Raw genomic sequence first — 20066 nt, forward strand, 5'->3', positions numbered from 1 at the left:
GCCACCATGAAAGCAGCCAGTCAGTACAAGAGGACTTTGTTTGAAATGCTACTTAAATGCACGGTAATGATCAGAGTAACAGAAAATACCTCTCATTCTCATTTTGCTACTTATTAAAAAGCACGCTTGTGTTTGCACCAAGGTAGGAGCAGCACTGAATATGTTGCAGGACTGTCATAAAGTAACATTAATTGATAAAGTTCCATAAATTACACAGAATTACACAAAGCCTGAATACAAGTAATGAGACCTGGATAAAGAAAACTATAAATTAACTACTTATACAGGGTGTAAAGTTCAGGGTCATTTCAAATGTTGTATTTTATGACAGGACAACTCCAATCCACACATTGCTCAAGTTGTAAATGCCTCTGGTGCCTGGAAATGTCGGAAAAGCTGCAAACATGTAGAGAGGAGCTCTGGCAGCAACAATTAGTCTTGACGTCCAGTGGAATACTGTGTTCATAAATTCACGTCTGTCACTTTAAAAGCCTAATTCACGATCAGAAAACAACATTTTTCTATTCCATGATGAAATGAACAATGGTGAACAATGCGTATTTTGCGTCGCATATTGTATCGTATGTTATATCTCACACTTACTTCATGCCCTGCGGACTAAAGTATAAACGACATTCACTACTGTGTATTATTATACACCAGGGTGTGTGTGCGTGTGTGTGTGTGTGTGTGTGTTTTTTCTTTATTTTCATGACCATTTACATTGGTAGATTCTCACTGAAGGCATCACAACTATGAATGAACACATGTGGATATATGTATGTATATATCATCTGACTGAAAAATGATCAGTTTTTGGTCCCACAGCACCCCTTGTCAAATGTAATGGTTTACTGTGTGAGAATACCCGGGGGGGTAATGTTGTACTGAAGTCATTAGTATCTTGTGTGGTAATGTTGTCTCTGCTACGGGTACCAGATTATGTCACGTCCCTATTTCAAGCGGAGCGCGTGTGTGTGTGTGTGTGTGTGTGTGTGTGTGTGTGTGTGTGTGTGTGTGTGTGTGGAAGTTGGTGAACTGTTGAACGCCTCGTTTCAATTAACCGAGTATAAAGACGCACGGCCTTCCACCCCCCCATGACTACAGAATACCTGAATACCTGAAAGGAGAAGAAAAAGGGGGGAAAAAAGCAAAGCTTCAGGAGAATTGTTCATAATTACATCCCCCCTTCCGGGACAGGGGGCCACATACCATCTTGTCATCAATATTCCACCAAGAAGATTACAAAACACAACTTGCATATTAAAAAAAAAATAAAACAGGTTTGAGTCTCCTACCTCCCCCAGAAAATGGCCTGTGTGTACGTGACCTTCATCGTGGGAATTAATTTGGCTGCCTCACCTAGTCCACTCAGCGGCATACAAATTGTAGGAGAACAAGAGTTTACCACAAAAAAAAAAAAAAAAAAGCCATTATTTCACTAAATCGTGGACACTCCCACAGGACTGAGCGAAGCCCTAGCAACAGCGCACAGGAGGCAGCAGTGGTTCAACAGCGCCCCCTTATGAAAGGAGGTGGAACTGCTGAGCAGCCATGATCACAAACCCTGGATAAAATAAAAAAATGGGTTTAAAGGTAAATTGAAGTAGTCTGTAGTAGTAAATATTTTCAGGCGGGTGTGAGGAGTACCAGAGGAAACCTGGAGAATCTGTACCGAAACTAGAGGGGTCTGCGGGCGTGGCAACAGAATAATAACAGAATAAACATAGGACCAATGATTGGAAAAAAAAAAACTTCTAATCTTAGGAGGCTGGTTATGTGAAGATGAATAGATGTTTTAGAGCCTGCTTGCATCCATTTTTTATGTTATGGCACGGTTAATACATCTTTCTAGGCCAAAGGTAATACCAGGGAGGAATAGATTTTTTTTTTTACTTCAGACCACTGTGTGATATTATATCTTGCGTGATAAATCACACCAAATAATGTGTTTAAATCCTTTAAAAGAATATGCTTTTGTTTGCATTGCATTCCTCACTTTTTGTTCCACAGTAAGAGCAGATTGTTTAGGTGAATAATATTTTTGTGTCTGCTGCCGAGGGACAGTGTGTGCTGCTGGGACAAATGTGTTCGGAACTGTAACGTGTTTAATACCTTGGAAAATGGGGGTCCATTCAGTCTTATGTTTTGTCGGAAGTTACAAGGCTTTCGTGACAGGCGCCCTGTTGAAATGGCAAGATGACATGGTTAACATGATCAATGCAATACTTCTAGTAGGATGGGTGCCACAGTCAAATAGCGGTCATTTAAAACAGAGGTAGAGAATGCAACTCCACACACACAAGGTCGGAGCCGGGATAATTTCATGTGGCAAGATTGACCAAAAATGCATAAAACGTTTCACACGTTTCCCCATGATTAAACATGCTGCGCGCAGCAGTTTGTCAGTAGTATGTGATTTTAAGTGTCATCAAAAGCTCGTGTACTTTTCACACCTTCCTTTCCCCACTTTCGAATCGATTCAAGCAAGGGGAAAAATACCCAAGCTAGGCTGGATTTAAATAGAAAATGCATTTAAGTTGAGTAAGCAAAAAAAAAAAAAAAAAAAAAAAAAAAAAACCTCCATGATGAGCTAACGATGGGCAGGCTGAGGACTAATATGCGCCCTCTGCAGCAGAAACCAGCTTGTAAAGGCAAAGGGTTGCAGGTAGAAAAATGTAGGCAGGTCGAATGTCTAAATGACGCAATGTAAACCAAATCCCGGTTAGAGAAACTTAACAAGCACAATATCGTGCTGCGTTGGGTGAGGTAGGAGGTGCAGATGCACAACGTGGTGAAGAGCAGTGGTGAGAACCTTCACTGGTCTCATAATTCGATTGCGATTATCAACATCACTCAAGGTTTTCAAATACAAGAGTTAAGGTCTCGTTCACCCGTGTGGACGCTCTGATTTGCTACAATGAGCCTTTCAGTCCGCGTTTTTTTCTGCTAGTTGGAGCAAATCTAAAGCCCAAACGTGACATGCTTCTTCTTAAAAATCAACAAGTTCAGCTCAAGTCACCACGTTCGGCGCGGAGCTCAGCTCAAAAAATAAAAATAAAAAAAATTGACACCACAAATTTAACCACAAACGGTGCTTAACGGTGGATCGGGTGATAGTAGCCTAGTGGATAACACTCTCGCCTAAGAACCAGAAGACCCAGGTTCAAATCCCACTACGTTAATGCAGCAGCATTTGTCCCTTTGAATAGGGCCCTAATCATGGACAGATAATAGGCGGCACCCGTCCATGATTAGAGCCCTGCTCTCCGGCTGATCGTGGCAGGCTGCTGACCCCGCTGCACCCAGCCCTGACAGCTGAATTGCCATGGTTTTTTTTTTTTGGCTGGGCTGATTCATTTTCGTCAGGGGTTGGGATGGATTTAAGAAAACATCATTAATGCATGCACGGATGTTGTACGTAATAATAAGGTGACACCTTCCAGGACAACCCAAGGTAAATACACAAAATCAAACTTTTGAAGTCGGTTAAATTATCGGTCTGTTTCTGACAGTCCTGCTCTATACGCAGCCACTGTAACATCATTCCGGAACGAAGAGCAAAACTCGGATGTTGGATAAACAACCTTTCAAAGCCTGACAGACACTAAAGCAATAGCGAGGCCTTCTACTTCTGCATCACAGAGGGGAAAGCGGTGCTATTTATCCACTTTGAAGACATTGATTTGCAGGCAAAAGTATTTGTTTACTTGTTTCTGCTGACACACTTTGCGGAGATGGATATTGGATTTGAAGTCCTTTTCTTCCCCGTCCTTAGTAACACTGAAAAGAAACATGGAGCTGACAGATAAACCAATTTCTCATTCCAGTCGAGATGGAAATTCTGAAGCTGAATGTCTTTGGTCAGTTGCCCTCACGGCTGGGTCCATGGGCACAAGATCAGACATCCAGTGCTGGCTGGCAAATTAAGGCAGACGCTAAGCTGACTTTGGAGCCAGTTGCTCCTCTGGGCACGTCGGTTTCCTCCTGCAGTTCAAGTACAAAATAAATTAATGCAAATTGATGCATAATTGATACTAAATTGGCCCTGACGTGAGTGGACCAGTCTGCTGGACTGACACTCCGTCCACGGGGTTGATAATGTTTTGCAGTCTGAGTACTTCTGGGACAGATCCCAGCATCCATGATGCACTGACCTGGATAAGAAGACTTACTCATTTCAAACAACTTCAGTTCTTCAGCTCATAAAAGAACTGAACCATGGTGAAATAATGGTGAAAATGTGCCGTATCACTGCAATACAGTAATGTGACTGAGAAAGAAATGAGCAAACCTGGGTTGAAAGGTCGTCCCTGTTTCTTTGCTGGTGATGATGAACCCTGAGAGTGAAGATGTAGCTCATTTGAGATTGCTTTAGGATAAGGTGAAGATTTGGGAAGCTGGAAAGAAAAATGCTTGGTCCGCATTTTCACGAATGCAAAAGAAAATTGCATCAATCTCCCAGTGACATTTAGATGGGTGACTGATATGAAGTCATATGATATCACCTTCATTTTCACACTACCAGACAAACGTTTGGATGCACATACTCTGTGGTGGTTATGGAGTCAATGCAAGAAACACAATTAACATTTTAGGATCAGGACAAAGCGAAGTATGTTTGATGAATTGTTTTTTTTTCAGAGTTGCCACTTTTTACCTTCATAACTGCTTTTTACTACATTTACAGCATTTATCAGCATTTATCAGACGCCCTTATCCAGAGCGACTTGGAGCAACTTAGGGTTAAGTGTCTTGCTCAGGGACACAATGGTAGTAAGTGGGATTCGAACCCGGGTCTTCTGGTTCATAGGCAAGTGTGTTACCCACTAGGCTACTACCACCCTGGGTGAGCAGCGGGCACTATTGTCGTGATCAAATCCCGGTCCGCTGAGGTGCCACTGAGCAAAGCACTGTCCCCACAAACTGCTTCCCGGGCGCCTGTCACGGCTGCCCGCTGCTCACCAAGGGTGATGGTTAAACGCAGAGGACACATTTCACTGTGTCACTGTGTGCTGTGCTTCACAGTGGCAATCACTTCACTTTCAGTTTCAGGACTGTTGGAAAACAGTCTTGCACATAGTAGACCGTAGGTTATAAAATAAGACTTCCTGTACTGAACCATGCACATTATGTTCTATATATATATATATATATATATATATATACACACACACACACACACACACACACACACACACATACACACACACATATATATATATATATATAGAGAGAGAGAGAGAGAGAGTTCTTCTGCGTGCCTGGTGCAACACTGACTCGTCTCTCTGTGTACTGTACCTGTATATAGCGGAGATGACAAAATAAACTTACTTTCAATTTGACTTTTCACATTATCTAACTTAAGGTGGTGGAGAGAAACCAAGAGTGTGAAAAGGTGCCATCACAGCAAAAACTCCCTGCTTTAGAGAGACTCAAATGTCAAACTTTTTTGTCATGTTTACTAATTTTTTATTGTTTATTACATAACCTCATATGTCTTATTTAATAGTTGCCAGTCTTCAGTTTTGTTTTATAATGTTAAAAGTCCAATAAATGAATAAGTGCATCTTCAAATTGTCAACTTTAAATGGAAATCAGACCTCTAACAGATCATTTTAACGCACAACTGGAAACACAATGGCAACCTTCAAACTAGTACTGGAAAAAAGTTACCTACTTAGTGAATCATATTAAAGTGGACTAGTATTAGATTTATTTAGTATTGGGCATTAGTGTGCATCGAGTAATTGCAGACAGCATAAGCATTTGCAATGAACTGCCTGAGAAGGGCTTATACATAAAAATAAGGCCTTTTCATCAACAGACAGAAGCGTGAATAAATGAAATAAAGCTGTTGAACGACAAGCAGCCCTGAGTGTGAAGATGTGGGAATCTGGACAAGATTAAGCAGGCCCATCTAGTGACCTCGGCGCTTGCTGCCTCAGCCCTATGGGATAAAACAATCAGCCGTGCACTTGAGCGTCTTTCAATGAACTGAATTTCTAAGGGGGCTGATACCAAGTGGTTTAACAGGACTTTCATGATAACAATCTGCATTTGGTTTTGGACAGAAGCGGCACATAAGTAGAGCAGCAGAGAGCAAAGAAGCGCCCTGCGGGGACCCGCACAATTGCTACGCATGGCATAGTTTGTGGGCATGCTGAGCTATCAGAGCTGGATGGATAACATTACCAACCGTACCAGATGGACGTGGAAAGGTACAGATATGATGACAGAATGGCTCCTTGCAACCTGCGGTTCCTTCAACTCACCACGTACGATGTAAGGTTGTTAATTAAACAATGATGTGGGATCTCCAGAAAGAAGACTAGCAACCCTGCAACTGGGGGGAGTAAACCCATAATCAGCACATCTTACACCATCCCAAACAATAATGCGCAATCTGAGAATACTGGGAACCATAAAAATCCAAAATGGCAGCATTAATGAATATACATACATACAGACACACATATAATTACATATTGGCCACTAATAGAAGTAATGATGATATTAATTAAAAATACAGTAGTGTACTTTATTGAAGGGCACGTTGCCAGATTGATTTGATTATGTAGAAATGTTTAACAAACAGCAAGATGACTTTAAATGTTTAAAGTACAGTAGCCTGCACACAACAGACAGGAAGAACCTTACTGCCCCGATATGGGAGGTGGAATAGTAATGTCTGGAAGGAGATTGCAACTTGTAATAATGTCCACCTTTTCGGAGACAGACTTCAAATCCTCCAGCAGCAGGCGGATGCTGTGGGAGGCGTTGATGATGCCGCTCTGCGAGTTGTTGAGGCAGGCTGTGGCCATTCGGATGTCTCTCGTGGCGTTCTGGTAAACCTGTCTGAATGTCTGCGCGACGTCGGCGGAGAGCCGCGCGTTGCTCTCCTGAAGCTTCTGCTGGAGCAGCGTGGCATCTCGGCATTCTTGCTTCAAGGACCACCTGTCCTCTTGGACAGGAGGGGACTCGGGGGTGTTCCTGATCACGATGAGGGCAGGTAAGTCTCTGCGTAGCGACTGCGCGTTCTCGGAGCTTGCGGCGTAGGCTTGCTTGCATGCTTTCTCGACCTCCCCTTCGCTGTCGGTCTCCGAGGCCTCGCCCGGGACCCTGAGCCCGGCAGAAGACGTGCTCACCGAAGGCATGGAGGTGATGTAGACCTCCTCATCGGAGTCTGTCTCGGACGCTTCTCCTTGCACCACAATCTTGAATTTGCTGCTTGCCATTGTGCCACTGCAGGGTGAAAAAGAAATATCACAATCTCAGTGGCTGGCATATCTTAACCCAGGTTATTCTGCTGTTACATGCAGACCGAATCCTCAACCCCACGCTCCAGATTTGGCTTAAGCAGAGTTACGCAAGCAGCTCTAAATAACACAGCAGTGGCGTGGACATGTAACCACCGGAAACCTGAAGAGCTGCACCGCATTTCATGTCGATAAAAACACACAATACATACGAACTCAAATAATGGGTCGATTTTTTTTTTTTTTATCATTCCAGTGTGCAAAACGTTCGTTTCGTTACTCCATAGTTACCCCTCGCTCGCAGGGCTTCGCCGAAGGACTGTCACGTGACGCGGAAGCGCGCCGCCTCGCCCGCCCTCCGCCAATCAGGATCGCGGCGCGACAGCACGTGACCGGGCTGCGTCAGCAAGCTCCGGTCATATGATACGGTGCGTAAATATGGTGTCTGACGCAGGCAGAGCGCGGCGTGAACTGCGGCGAGGGGAATGAGCGAATTTGTTAGCTGGCTACAGTAAGCGCGCTTTTTACTATCTTCCTGCTACGCGGAAGGGGAGGGCGGACGCGCCGCAGCCCGGTGGGACCGCGTTGGGCGGCGAGGTTCACTAGATAGCAAGTAGCAGCCCCGCTCTCACACAGCGTGCTAGCGTGCTCCAGGTTAAAGAAGTAAATGTGTCGTCTGCCGGCACGTTTGGCGTCGTTTTTGGTCAGTTTTGTACATTTTAAGATGTTGTCGGGTGGAATTGCTTACCAAAACATTTTTTTAAATACTTTAATTTAAAAAATACTCTTACCACGAAAAGAATGTCTGCATTGCAACATCCATCAAGCGATGAGGATCAATAAACTCTCCCCGCGTATACCGATGCAGATATCAATGCATCCGACAGCTTTGGAATATTTATAAGTGGCGTGTTGTCTCGTTACATGCAATAGTAATGAATTATGTTTCTGCACGTGAACCACACGTTTTTGTGTTTTTTTTTTTTTATGATCTGCTTAATAACCGTATTAAATGCAGTAATATGACCCATTTTCTGTGATCCCATAGGCTGTGGGACACCTGATGCGTGAAACATTTTCATAAGATTCTGTTTCTTTGCATTTATTATTAAGTGCTGTGGCCCAGGGGCTGCTGAAGACATAGGCTGCATTCTGAGGGAGCGGACCATGAACCTCACTGACAAGCGGCCCAACAAGTGGTGGACCGAGACGGACACGTTCACCATGCTGGCCCTGATCGAGCAGCTGGAACTGGTGCACGAGCTGGACAAGAAGCGGCAGCGCAACGACTCCCACTTCCGCCGGCTGCGGCACAGCCTGGCCAAGCGCAGCATCCACTTCAGCGTCAACCAGATCCGCAACCGCTGGAAGAGCCTGAAGCACAAGTACCGCAAGATCAAGACGGCCAGCTACCGCAGCCCTGCAGCCCGGCTCTCGGCCATCGAGTCCTTCCGCTACTTCCGCAGGCTGGATCGCATGCTGGCTCGCAGGCCCAGGGAAGGAGCCCAGGCAGAGGGCATGGAAGGGGGTCATGGCCATGTGCTTTTGTCTCCTTCAGACTTGGAGGATCATTCTGACAGTACTGGTGCCATTTTACTGCTGCTTCTTCTGAATGCAGGAAGTAAAAAGTTTCATTAAATGTCCCCTATTATGAAATTTTCACTTAGTGAGATTATTTAACATTAATGCGAGTTCCCCTGGCCTGTCTATGGCCCTGCAGTGGCTAGAAATGCCGATATGATCTGCAATTTGTCCCCTTATGTTGTCATAAGGGGAAAGGTTACCTCCCGAGAACAAATTAGCTTTTTTTGTTCCGTCATGCAAGACAAGAACCAGTGGGTTTATTGTATTGTTTTGTGGGGAAAGCGCCGACATGACTTCCTGTCTGCGCCAAACATTGTGGTTGGTGAATGGTGTTGATGACGTCAACTTCCATTGGCCGCTCTCCTCCTCATTAGCATTTAAAACTACAGTCCCCAAAATGGTGTGTCCTGGGGAAATCTCATTGTGGGACTGGCTAAAAGTGTCTGTTGTTCTGCACCAAGGCTGCATTTCGGAAACAGACTACAGAAACAGTATTAGGAGACCATTAAGACCGATATAGAAACAAAAATACATTTCATGTCAGGGGACCTTTAATAAATGAAGACAGTCAAATATATGCTTACTGAAAACATGATATCCATTCCAGTTATCGTTTAATTCAGCAGAGAGAATAGTCTTGGCTCATTCTCATATCACTTTCCTTAGGCGAAGGCACTCAGCCCGCTGCTGCTTCTTGGCAGGGAACGCTCATTCCGAAACTCGAATTGAATGAGCAGGAGAAGTTATGCCCGGATGAGACAACCGAGGGTCAACTAGGCTGGCCACCCGGGACGGATGAGGTGATGACCCTTGGCCTTTCTGGGGAATACCTTTGCTCTGTTAAAGCAGAGCCAGTGCCAGACTCTTCTCTGCATGACTTGGAGGACCTCAGGGAGCCAATCAGCTGTAGGGCTGAAGGTTTTCAAGGTAAGCAGTGAATTTTGAATTAATCTTAAAAGTTCTGAAATGGCCTGCAAAATTCTAATATATGAATGCAAGTTTTCTTAAAGGTGCAATGCGTAAAGTGTCAAGAATATCAACTCCATTCAATAGGGGGCAGTATTTCAACAGAAAGCTGTTTACTTCAATGAGAAGAAACTACTAGAGTGTTAATTCTCCTCTGAAGTTGGATTAATGGTAGAATTTGCACTAAAGGAACACACCAACACCTGTTGCGGAACCCATTTCATGAAATATATTCATATTTCATACTGCTGTGTAACAGCTAACTGGTTAGCATGCTACCTTAAACATCCCTGCATCTGAATACATGTACAAACTTAAATGTACTTGTTTTTCTTGCAGAGTAGATTGAGCCCAATGTATTGAAAATTTAGTATGTTAAACGTCTCTTAGATTATTCTGGAACACGACCTTGACCCGAATAAGTGTTTGTAGAAGATTATCGAAATTATCAAAAATGATGCCTTACAGGTACTTGCGAGGACACCAGTCGACTCATCCTCCACCAACTCACCATTCTTAACCACCAGCTCAGTGAGCAGCTCGCTGAACAGCGCTCCTTTCACTGCAGCATGCTAGGGATGATGGACCGGCAGATCGAAGTCCTGGAGCAGCTGTCCAACTTCACCAGGGTCCACCAGCCTAAGCCAGACTCAATGGACACCAGCGACTCTTCAATTAACCAAAAGGTGCATGACGCTCTGGTTCATATTTTAAAGAGTATGGGACACGCCCAGGCTCAGGCCCTGCAGCCGTGCTTGTCCAAAACCCCACCTTCACCTTCAAACCCCACCCCTCCTCCATCATGGACATTGTCTGTTGTGGAAGTCCACCAGGGATCACCATCTACCAAGCGGACATCAATCAGTGAAAATGAGGCGTCGAAGGCACCAGATGAAGGCAGTTCTGGCCAGTCTAATGACTCGGAGTGCCCAACCTCCCCGAGTAGCAGCGTATTGGTAAATGGTATAGATGGAACCAACTATGGCAACTAATGGTACAGATGAGGATATGATCCTTTAGGTCTTCTTTGATTGGTAAAGTGAACCCTTTTGAAATTTTATGTTTTTCTAAATTAATTTGTCATAAAATGTGATCTTATCTAAGTCGAGGGTATTGACCTAAAAGCTGATCTTTTGTGTATTTAATGGAAATACAACAGAAACAACTCATATTGCCAGTGGACGTGAACCCTTGGAATTAATTACTGGTTGAACCCCTTTTTGCAGCGATAACCTCAACCAGGCATTTCCTGAATCTGTGGATCAGACCTGCAGATCGTTCACGAGGAATCTTAGCCCATTCTTTCTGGCAGGACTGCTGTATCTCTGTCATATTCTTCTGGGTCATTCCACTACATCTCTACTGGGTTGAGGTCTGGGCTCTGACTTTGCCACTCCAAAGAACCATTTTGTTTTTGTGAAGCTATTCTGGTGTAGACCTCTAGGTATTCCAACACCTGACCTCTTTTTAGCCTTTTTTTTTTTAGGTAAATATTGAAGGGTTCACATACTTTTCCCATATTATATTTGTCAATACCCTTGACTTAGATAAGATAATATTTAATTACAAATGAATGCAGAAAACCATGAAAGTCCTTGCCACTGTAAAATCAGATTGAATAGCTCTGACACTCTTGCTCAAAATATTTAAATTTTTTCATGTTGAAGCTGTTTATACTCCATTACAACTTCAAAATGCAACAACATCCAGTTATTCCAATTGTTCATTAGCTAATGAATATTATGCACATTTTGTTCCAGTAGGTCACCTGTAGACTATGGCTTTTGAAATATAAGTTTTTTTTAATTTTTTTATTGACATTACAACCATATACCCAATTAAATCCGATAACGTCCCTCGAGGACATGGGACAGTGGTTGGCCTAGTGGGCAAGGAAACGGACCAGTATTTCACCAAGGAGCACAGTATCGTCCCCACACACTGCTCCCCTGGTGTCTTTCATGGCTGCTCACCAAGGTGATGGGTTAAATGCAGTGTGCTGTGCTGCAGTGTTTCACAATGAGGACCGTGTTACGATGGTAGAAGATTACACGTTAAATCCAGTTAACTGTAAACACTGCAACGCACCATGCAGCTGACTAAAAAATCCAACAGTAATAGTTCATGTGCCAAGAGTTGAATTGGATAGTGTATGTAGTTGAATAGTAATAGCACTAATGCACTACTGTATGTGCAAAACAGATAATGTAATAAGTCATTTGAACCTGTATGGAGAGGAAAGAAACAGCGACAGGATATGATATATTTTAATAATATAAATAGTATAGCATTGCTGTGTGATTTGCTTGAGGAGAGAAATTGTTACCTAAATAACTCCCAAATTGCAGTTGTCGGTGTCATTGCACCATGATTAGATTTTCGATTATGCTGATAATCGATTACTGAAGAGAAAAAAAAACAGAACCTACACGCAGTCTTCTACAGTCTTCTACACGGTGCTTCTGTTTATAAAAAGTTTATATTCTGTTCATATTATAGTCCGCATTTACTGCATTTCCATTGGTCAGAAAGAAAACTGGTAACACATGCAATTTCTTCCAGTATTTATTGCCCTGATGTTTTAATCAGTGGTATCAACTCTTTGGCATGAGTGAAAACATTATCACTTGGTTAAAACTTTGACTGGAAGAAGAAAGGATTGAAAATGGACAAAGTGGCGTCATTTCTTTCCAGATGGAGCAGGGAAATTATTAATTTCATCCCCAATTGTAACCCCACCTTCATTACAATAATGTGTCAAATTAATGTTTAAGAACTATAATGGAACGTTACAGTTAGCACAGACTGAATAATGTGTGGAATGGCGGTGATAAACACTGGACTGCAGAAACGATACTGTCCATATATCGTTTGAAGCCCGGGTGTTGGAAATTAGACCAGATGCCTGATAATATTAAATTGGGTCGAAATCAATCGTTCTCAGATCCCTCTATACTGGGAACTGCACACCTCTACCAGAGATGTATACCGATCAGCCATAACATTATAACAGGTGAAGTGAGCAGTAATTGAATATCTTGTTTCAGTGGGTGGAATTCTATGTCTCCTTGTCCAGTAAGTTGTGGTATCAGAGGCAGAAGAAGCGAGCGTAAGAACTTGAGTTACTGACGAGTGCTTACCTGGGGAAGACCCTGCACCAGGAGGCCATATAGAAAGCAGGGAAGCCGCTGGAGGCTGAATATGGACTTGTTCTTTTCCACCGCCTACATGAACACACTTCCATGGAAACAGAATTCCCAAACGGCAGCATCCGTGGGATTTGCAATAGGGGGAGGGAACTTGCATGATCCATTGGATCCACCTTCTGATGGAGGCCGTGCCCCCCACGGCTCAGGCCGGTTTTTGGCTACTACGCAGTAGTAAGCACGTTGTCATTATGTTAAGGCTGATTGGTATATATTGCATTGCATTAAGCATCTCGAGATTCATATTTAGGATGATGTCCTGGTTGGAGTATCATGTGCGTGGACTTTGAGAAAGGAGAATAGACTTCTTGACTTTTTGAGTCACTGTGTCCATTTGGATGCAAAAAGACGCTGATATCAAATGAGAAAAAAAAAAAAGAAAAGAAACGATTAAGAAGTCAAAGTTGATGTGTAATTATTTCGTAAATAGCTGTTTAGACTGACTAAGCAATAGGAAAGTTATGCCTATACCTGAATGTACATGGTGCTTAACTCAGACTTATTACCGTTTCATAACCTGACATTTTAGGAATTAGGGCACATGGCTCGTTTCCGTGCTGCTGTAGTTGACGGTGACCGACTGTTGTAATAAAGGATCACACAGAAGGAGAACGTTGTTATGTCGTAAACAGCAAATAAAGCATGTGCATTATGTAAATTGGTTTAGTGATAACCTCATTCCTCATTATTGCCCATCGTACCTTTCATACTTAATGTTAGACATATTTGATCACTGACCTGTGTTTTGAAGGTAATTTCTCCAGTGATGACAACATCAATAAATACAAATATTTTTATATATTACTAACGTATTTCATTTTTTTGTTCAATTGAAAATGATGTGTGTGTGTGTGTGTGTTCCTGCTCAATTTGTTCTTTATCTGTAAATGTGGAATGAAGAATTGCCCGAGCAGATTAAGCAATTGTTAAAGTTAAAATAATTGCAGCAAAATGTTCTGCATTTTTGTATTCTTTTTAAACACCTTAATAGTGGAAGAAATACACAGCGAAATAAAAACTATTAAAAAACGATTTGCGCATGCGCGACGGATGGAGTAGCACGCATGCGCAGTCGGCTTTCCTGCCCAAGCCGGGCTCTCCGCATGTAGAGCAGGGCGCCGTTCCCCCCGAACACCAGATGGCGACGCGGACGAGCTCGGCGACGGAAGCGACGGTGAAACGCGCAGGAGGACGCAGACGCTGACAGGGCGAGAAGGGTCTGGACGCGTCGCCGACATTTAAACCGCGGACGCACCGAAACCAAGTGAGTACCCGGTCCTCTTGCTGGCGTCCTGGAACAGAGTTTTAGCTGCGCCCGATTAACGAGGCGATCCGTGGGCAGGCGGCGCCGACATCTTGTGCTTTTGTGTATCCAGATGTAAGCGGCCGTCGCTTCAGGCATGGCCGACGCGCTTTTCGAATTCCTCCACACGGAGATCGTGGCCCACGTCTACAAGGAGCAGGCGCAGAGGGGAGACACCGAGAAGGTGAGGGACGAGTATGAACCAGAAGACCCAGGTTCAAACCCCACTTCCTACCAATGTGTCCCTGAGCAAGACACTTAACCCTGAGTGTCTCCAGGGGGGGACTGTCCCTGTAACTACTGACTGTTAGTCGCTCTGGAGAGAGGCGTCTGGTAAATGCTGTAAATGTGCCATTTCGTTTTTCAGGAGAGGAGCTCGTCCCTTTCGGCGCTGGAGGGTATGGGCTTCAGGGTGGGACAAGGCCTCATAGAAAAGTACGGTGCCGACTCCTGGAGCTTCGATGTAAAGCCCGTAGGGACAGACACTTATGTTCATGTCATTCTTTTTTTATTTGTCTAGGTTTACAAAAGACTCCCCAAGTTTTAAAGATGACCTGGACATCATGAAGTTCGTCTGTAAAGATTTTTGGACTAACGTCTTCAGAAAGCAAATTGACAATCTGAGGACTAATCATCAGGTTTGTGCATTAAAGGTCCCCTGACATGAACTTTTAAATTTTTTAAAAACTTTTTACGTTTTTTTTTTTTGCTTTTATATTGTTCTTGGTGGTCCCCTAATACTGAAGCCTCTTTCCAAAATTCAGCCATGGTTGATCCAGTCCCACAATGTGCTTGCTTCGGCAGCACATATACTAAAATTGGAACGATACAGAGAAGATTAGCATGGCCCCTGCGCAAGGATGACACGCAAATTCGTGAAGCGTTCCATATTTTTGGGGCAGTGGTGGCCTAGCGGTTAAGGAAGTGGCCCCGTAATCAGAAGGTTGCCGGTTCGATTCCCGATCCGCCAAAGGTGCCACTGAGCAAAGCACCGTCCCCACACTGCTCCCCGGGCACTTGTCATGGCTGCCCACTGCTCACTCAGGGTGATGGGTTAAATGCAGAGGACAAATTTCACTGTGTGCACTGTGCTGCTGTGTATCACAAGTGACAATCACTTCACTTTCTTTCAATGTCTGTAGCTTTAAATGCTAATGAGGGGGAGAGCGGTCGATAGACGTTGAGCGGGCGTTCGCGAAAATGACGTCATTAACACCGTTCACCAGGAACACTGTCTGGCACAGACATAGTCACGCTGTTGTTTTTCCAGAAAAAAATAAAATGAACCCACCGGTTCTTCAGATTCTCGCATGACTGAACTAAAAAATACATTTGTGCTCATTTTTACGTCCAATCACCGAGCAACTACAATGCTTTGCACATTTGGAAGCCATGACAGTAGGTGGAGATAATGTTTTAGGGGAGGGGTGGGAAATTCTCTGGGCGGAGAAAGCATAAGAAAGGGGAGGTAACCTTTCCCCTTATGATGACATCAAATTCCATCTGAGCTGCCGCTCTTTGAATGGCGAGGCAGAATGACCAAAACACTCTTTACACCTATTACCATTTCTGGACACTGCAGGAGCACAGACAGGCTAGGGGAACTCATAATGTGACATTTTCATGATGGGGGATAAATGCCTCAATGACGTAAAATGCTTGTTGCGATTTGCATAACTTTATTTAATTTAACTTTATCTTAACACAGGGCACCTATGTCTTGCAAGACAATAAATTTGCACTCCTGACACAGATATCCAGTGGGAAGCAGTACTTGGAAGAAGCCCCTAAAGTATGAGATTTAAATATTTCCTTTGGCCATAATGTATGTGTTGCAAATGTCTCGGCAGAAGTATTGTTTTTTTATTTTTTTTTATTTCAATAAGCATGAATGTTCTGTGTTCTCTTCTGCAGTTTCTGGCTTTCTCCTGTGGCTTGTTGAGAGGTGCTCTCTCGAACCTGGGCCTGGAAAGTGTGGTGACTGCAGAGGTGTCCTTGATGCCTGCATGTAAGTGTGTCTGACAGGGGCGATGGTGGGGCATTGGTGGCCTAGCGGTTAATCAGAAGGTTTCCGGTTCGAATCCCGATCTGCCAAGATGCCACTGAGCAAAGCGCCGTCCCAACACACTGCTCCCCGGGACGGATGCTTTGCTCAGTGGCACCTTGGCGGATCGGGATTTGAACCGGAAACCTTCATATTAAGGGGGGGCTACTTCATTAACCGCTAGGCCACCACTGCCCCATTATATACATTTATTAGGCAAATGAGTATTTTGTCCACATCATCCTCTTCATGCATGTTGTCTTACTCCAAGCTGTATAGGCTCGAAAGCCTACTACCAATTAAGCATATTAGGTGATGTACATCTCTGTAATGAGAAGGGGTGTGGTCTCATGACATCAACACCCTATATCAGGTGTGCATAATTAGTAGGCAACTTCCTTTCCTTTGGCAAAATGGGTCAAAAGAAGGACTTGACAGGCTCAGAAAAGTCAAAAATAGTGAGATATCTTGCAGAGGGATGCAGCACTCTTAAAATTGAAGCGTGATCATCGAACAATCAAGCGTTTCATTAAAAAAAGTCAACAGGGTTGCAAGAAGCTTGTGGAAAAACCAAGGCACAAAATAACTGCCCATGAACTGAGAAAAGTCAAGTGTGCAGCTGCCAAGATGCCATTTGCCACCAGTTTGGCCATATTTCACTGGAGTGCCAAAAAGCACAAGGTGTGCAATACTCAGAGACATGGCCAAGGTAAGAAAGGCTGAAAGACGACCACCACTGAACATGACACACAAGCTGAAACGTCAAGACTGGGCCAAGAAATATCTCAAGACTGATTTTCTAAGGTTTTATGGACTGATGAAATGAGAGTGAGTCTTGATGGGCCAGATGGATGGGCCCGTGGCTGGATTGGTAAAGGGCAGAGCTCCAGTCCGACTCAGACACCAGCAAGGTGGAGGTGGAGTACTGGTTTGGGCTGGTATCATCAAAGATGAGCTTGTGGGGCCTTTTCGGGTTGAGGATGGAGTCAAGCTCAACTCCCAGTCCTACTGCCAGTTTCTGGAAGACACCTTCTTCAAGCAGTGGTACAGGAAGTAGTCTGCATTCTTCAAGAAAAACATGATTTTCATTCAGGACAATGCTCCATCACACGCGTCCAAGTACTCCACAGTGTGGCTGGAAAGAAAGGGTATAAAAGAAGAAAAACTAATGACATGGCCTCCTTGTTCACCTGATCTGAACCCCTTTGAGAACCTGTGGTCCATCATCAAATGTGAGATTTACAAGGAGGGAAAACAGTACACCTCTCTGAACAGTGTCTGGGAGGCTGTGGTTGCTGCTGCACGCAATGTTGATGGTGAACAGATCAAAACACTGACAGAATCCATGGATGGCAGACTTTTGAGTGTCCTTGCAAAGAAAGGTGGCTATATTGGTCGCTGATTTGTTTTTGTTTTGTTTTTGAATGTCAGAAATGTATATTTGTGAATGTGGAGATGTTATATTGGTTTCACTGGTAAAAATAAATAATTGAAATGGGTATATATTTGTTTTTTGTTAAGTTGCCTAATAATTATGCACAGTAATAGTCACCTGCACACACAGATATCCCCCTAAAATAGCTAAAAATAAAAACAAACTAAAAACTACTTCCAAAAACATTCAGCTTTGATATTAATGAGTTTTTTGGGTTCATTGAGAACATGGTTGTTGTTCAATAATAAAATTATTCCTCAAAACTACAACTTGCCTAATAATTCTGCACTCCCTGTATAACTTATATAGCACCACACATGATTATGTTCATTTTACACTACGGTTCTGTATAGTGAAATTAGAACATTGTTAACATGCAGAGATGCACATTAACCTGAATGTTTAATTCCATGTTATGTTTTGTTTTTCTAGGTAAATTTCAAGTTGTGATTCAGAAGAACTAGAATCAACCTTTGTCACCTCCACCAACTCAAGTAAAATGAATGTCACCACAAAGCACCTGAATGTTTACAGAAAATGCTGGTTTACTTGTATTTACATGTATTTTTCATGCTCCAATGCAAATTGCATGGAACCTTTAAATTGTCCACTATATATATTTAATGAAGCCACTGTATTTAATCTAATGAAAATATGCTGTAAAATCTTTTCAATTGTTGCCAAATAGACAGTGGCTATCCACTCCTGTTTTTGTCAGTAGTGGCATTATTGTTATCCTCGTCACCTTTTTTGCTCTTCAGGATAACAATACATACAAGACATATTTGTGTGCTTTATTGGCACATTTTCTCCAAAAAAACTATTGCCAGGGTTATGTAGTGGCCAAAAATGCTGCTTAACTCCACATTCATGTTTAAAAACAAAATGAACAATTTGTAAATATAAGCCATATTTTTGCTTATATTTCATATTTAAGATTTTCTAACACCTGGTGTGATGTTGGAGGAAAGTTCCTTTCTTCACCATAAGAGGGCAGTCTCTGCTTCTTACCATGTAGTAATTTCCTGAGGCAAACTTTTTTTTTTTTTTTTGTGAGAATTATTCGTCAACAAATTGATTAGTTCACCTCAATTAAAAAAAAAAAAAAAAAAAAATATTCAGGTTTTCTTACATGTGTATGTGTGTGATATAACAGCAGCCTAAATGTCATAACAGACAACATTTAACTATATGGTGTGAGCGTACATGCCAAAAATATGCTGTTAATGTGGGGTAGTTACATTTGGTCGTTGTGTGTGATAGATTCTCTTATATGAATACTGTACAACGTGGGTGTTGGATATTGATCCCTTTATTACTCTTTGCGCGTAATTTTATGTACCGCAGTTAAGCTCTTTTCTCCTTAATAGAAAAACACGTTCCATTGCTATTGAGCAGTAAAGCATTACTTTCAATCCCAAATGCCATGTAGTGTGCCACAATTCCTCTCACCCACACTTCTGTCCTGGCTGGGGACACAAATGAGCGGTCCACGTCTGTACCAGGCACTGAACAAAGGTGCACAAAAGGAGAAGTAGGAAAGGACTGCCAAGAGTGCTTCCATTCACAGTGCTCCTTTGTGGAGGTAAATAAATGCAGTTGGTCAGATCCCCAGCTGTCTCATTTCTCCTTTGCAAAACCATAAAAGAAGTGCAGGAATGGGCCGGGCGCCTGAGAATGAAGCCTTACCAACATCAAACAGGCACACAAATCCTCATTCTTGCATTCAAGCAACATCTTTTTTTTATTTTTTTTATTAGTCTTACATTGAGATTTTTTTTCCCCTCGCCCTCCTATTAATACCCATTAGCTCAGGAGAAGTTCAGTGGTACTTTACTAACTACTTGTCTCTCCCACTGAAGGTTGTACTTGTAAGCACTGTGTACGTTGTTACTTTGTAGAAGTTATATTTTAATTTATTTTCCATTTCTAAGCTATGCATTTTTGATATGGACAAAACGTAAACTTTTCTTGGACCTGTCATCAGTGTGCAAATTAACTTTTTTTGGACTTGAATTCTGAATAAATGCAGAAAACAAATTGTTGTGTTTCTCAACTTTTATTTTATTCTGGGGTTTATTTTTAAAACGTAGTGCATTGGGAGGGGTTGCGAATGCCGGATTAATAAAATAGAATGCTCTAATTAACATGATGATAATTTGTCTGTGTTTTTTGATGCAGATGTGGGTGGGTGTTCTAACAGGATTCCTCAAGATAAGTCAACCACCTGATTGTCCAATATGAGTTTAGGTAATTCCTGCTAGAAAAA

General features: G+C 42.8%; 3 protein-coding genes, 1 long non-coding RNA gene and 1 other non-coding gene across 8 annotated transcripts in view; 3 read left to right on the forward strand and 2 right to left on the reverse strand.

The window, feature by feature from the left end:
• Window positions 1–1392, reverse strand: part of LOC114769538 (uncharacterized) — a 105378-nt gene extending 103986 nt beyond the window's left edge. The window contains exon 1 of the long non-coding RNA XR_003743230.1: window positions 1299–1392. This is a non-coding gene — a long non-coding RNA (uncharacterized LOC114769538). The remainder of the gene's footprint in view (window positions 1–1298) is intronic.
• Window positions 1393–6520: 5128 nt separating this feature from the next.
• Window positions 6521–7623, reverse strand: bloc1s3 (biogenesis of lysosomal organelles complex-1, subunit 3). The gene is made up of 2 exons (XM_028962489.1): window positions 7551–7623; window positions 6521–7245 (listed from the first exon to the last, which is right to left on the reverse strand). Exon 2 carries the CDS (start codon window positions 7236–7238, stop codon window positions 6657–6659), a length of 582 nt encoding a protein of 193 aa, XP_028818322.1. The 5' UTR covers window positions 7239–7245; window positions 7551–7623; the 3' UTR covers window positions 6521–6656.
• A 50-nt stretch (window positions 7624–7673) lies between these two features.
• LOC114768810 (uncharacterized) lies at window positions 7674–13819 on the forward strand. Of its 3 annotated transcripts, none has more exons than XM_028961102.1 (4): window positions 7674–7770; window positions 8373–8838; window positions 9510–9770; window positions 10278–13819. In XM_028961102.1, the coding sequence occupies exons 2-4, from the start codon at window positions 8427–8429 to the stop codon at window positions 10799–10801; spliced, it is 1197 nt and encodes a 398-aa protein (XP_028816935.1). In that variant the 5' UTR covers window positions 7674–7770; window positions 8373–8426; the 3' UTR covers window positions 10802–13819. The 3 variants fall into 3 exon arrangements, with proteins under 3 accessions (XP_028816935.1, XP_028816936.1, XP_028816934.1); XM_028961103.1 differs by having other exon boundaries at window positions 7690–7770; window positions 8308–8838; XM_028961101.1 differs by lacking the exon at window positions 7674–7770 and adding an exon at window positions 7846–7962.
• A 303-nt stretch (window positions 13820–14122) lies between these two features.
• On the forward strand, window positions 14123–19837 carry trappc6bl (trafficking protein particle complex subunit 6B, like). 2 transcript variants are annotated; one of them, XM_028962094.1, is made up of 7 exons: window positions 14123–14279; window positions 14358–14502; window positions 14686–14753; window positions 14839–14956; window positions 16027–16110; window positions 16233–16326; window positions 18230–19837. In XM_028962094.1, the coding sequence occupies exons 2-7, from the start codon at window positions 14416–14418 to the stop codon at window positions 18259–18261; spliced, it is 483 nt and encodes a 160-aa protein (XP_028817927.1). In that variant the 5' UTR covers window positions 14123–14279; window positions 14358–14415; the 3' UTR covers window positions 18262–19837. The 2 variants fall into 2 exon arrangements, with proteins under 2 accessions (XP_028817927.1, XP_028817924.1); XM_028962091.1 differs by having other exon boundaries at window positions 14392–14502.
• On the forward strand, window positions 15107–15213 carry LOC114769798 (U6 spliceosomal RNA). The gene has a single exon (XR_003743258.1). It is a non-coding gene; the product is annotated as a U6 spliceosomal RNA (small nuclear RNA).
• Window positions 19838–20066: the final 229 nt, after the last annotated feature.

Source organism: Denticeps clupeoides, chromosome 19, assembly GCF_900700375.1.
Source record: "Denticeps clupeoides chromosome 19, fDenClu1.1, whole genome shotgun sequence".
In the NCBI taxonomy this organism is placed as follows: domain Eukaryota; kingdom Metazoa; phylum Chordata; class Actinopteri; order Clupeiformes; family Denticipitidae; genus Denticeps; species Denticeps clupeoides.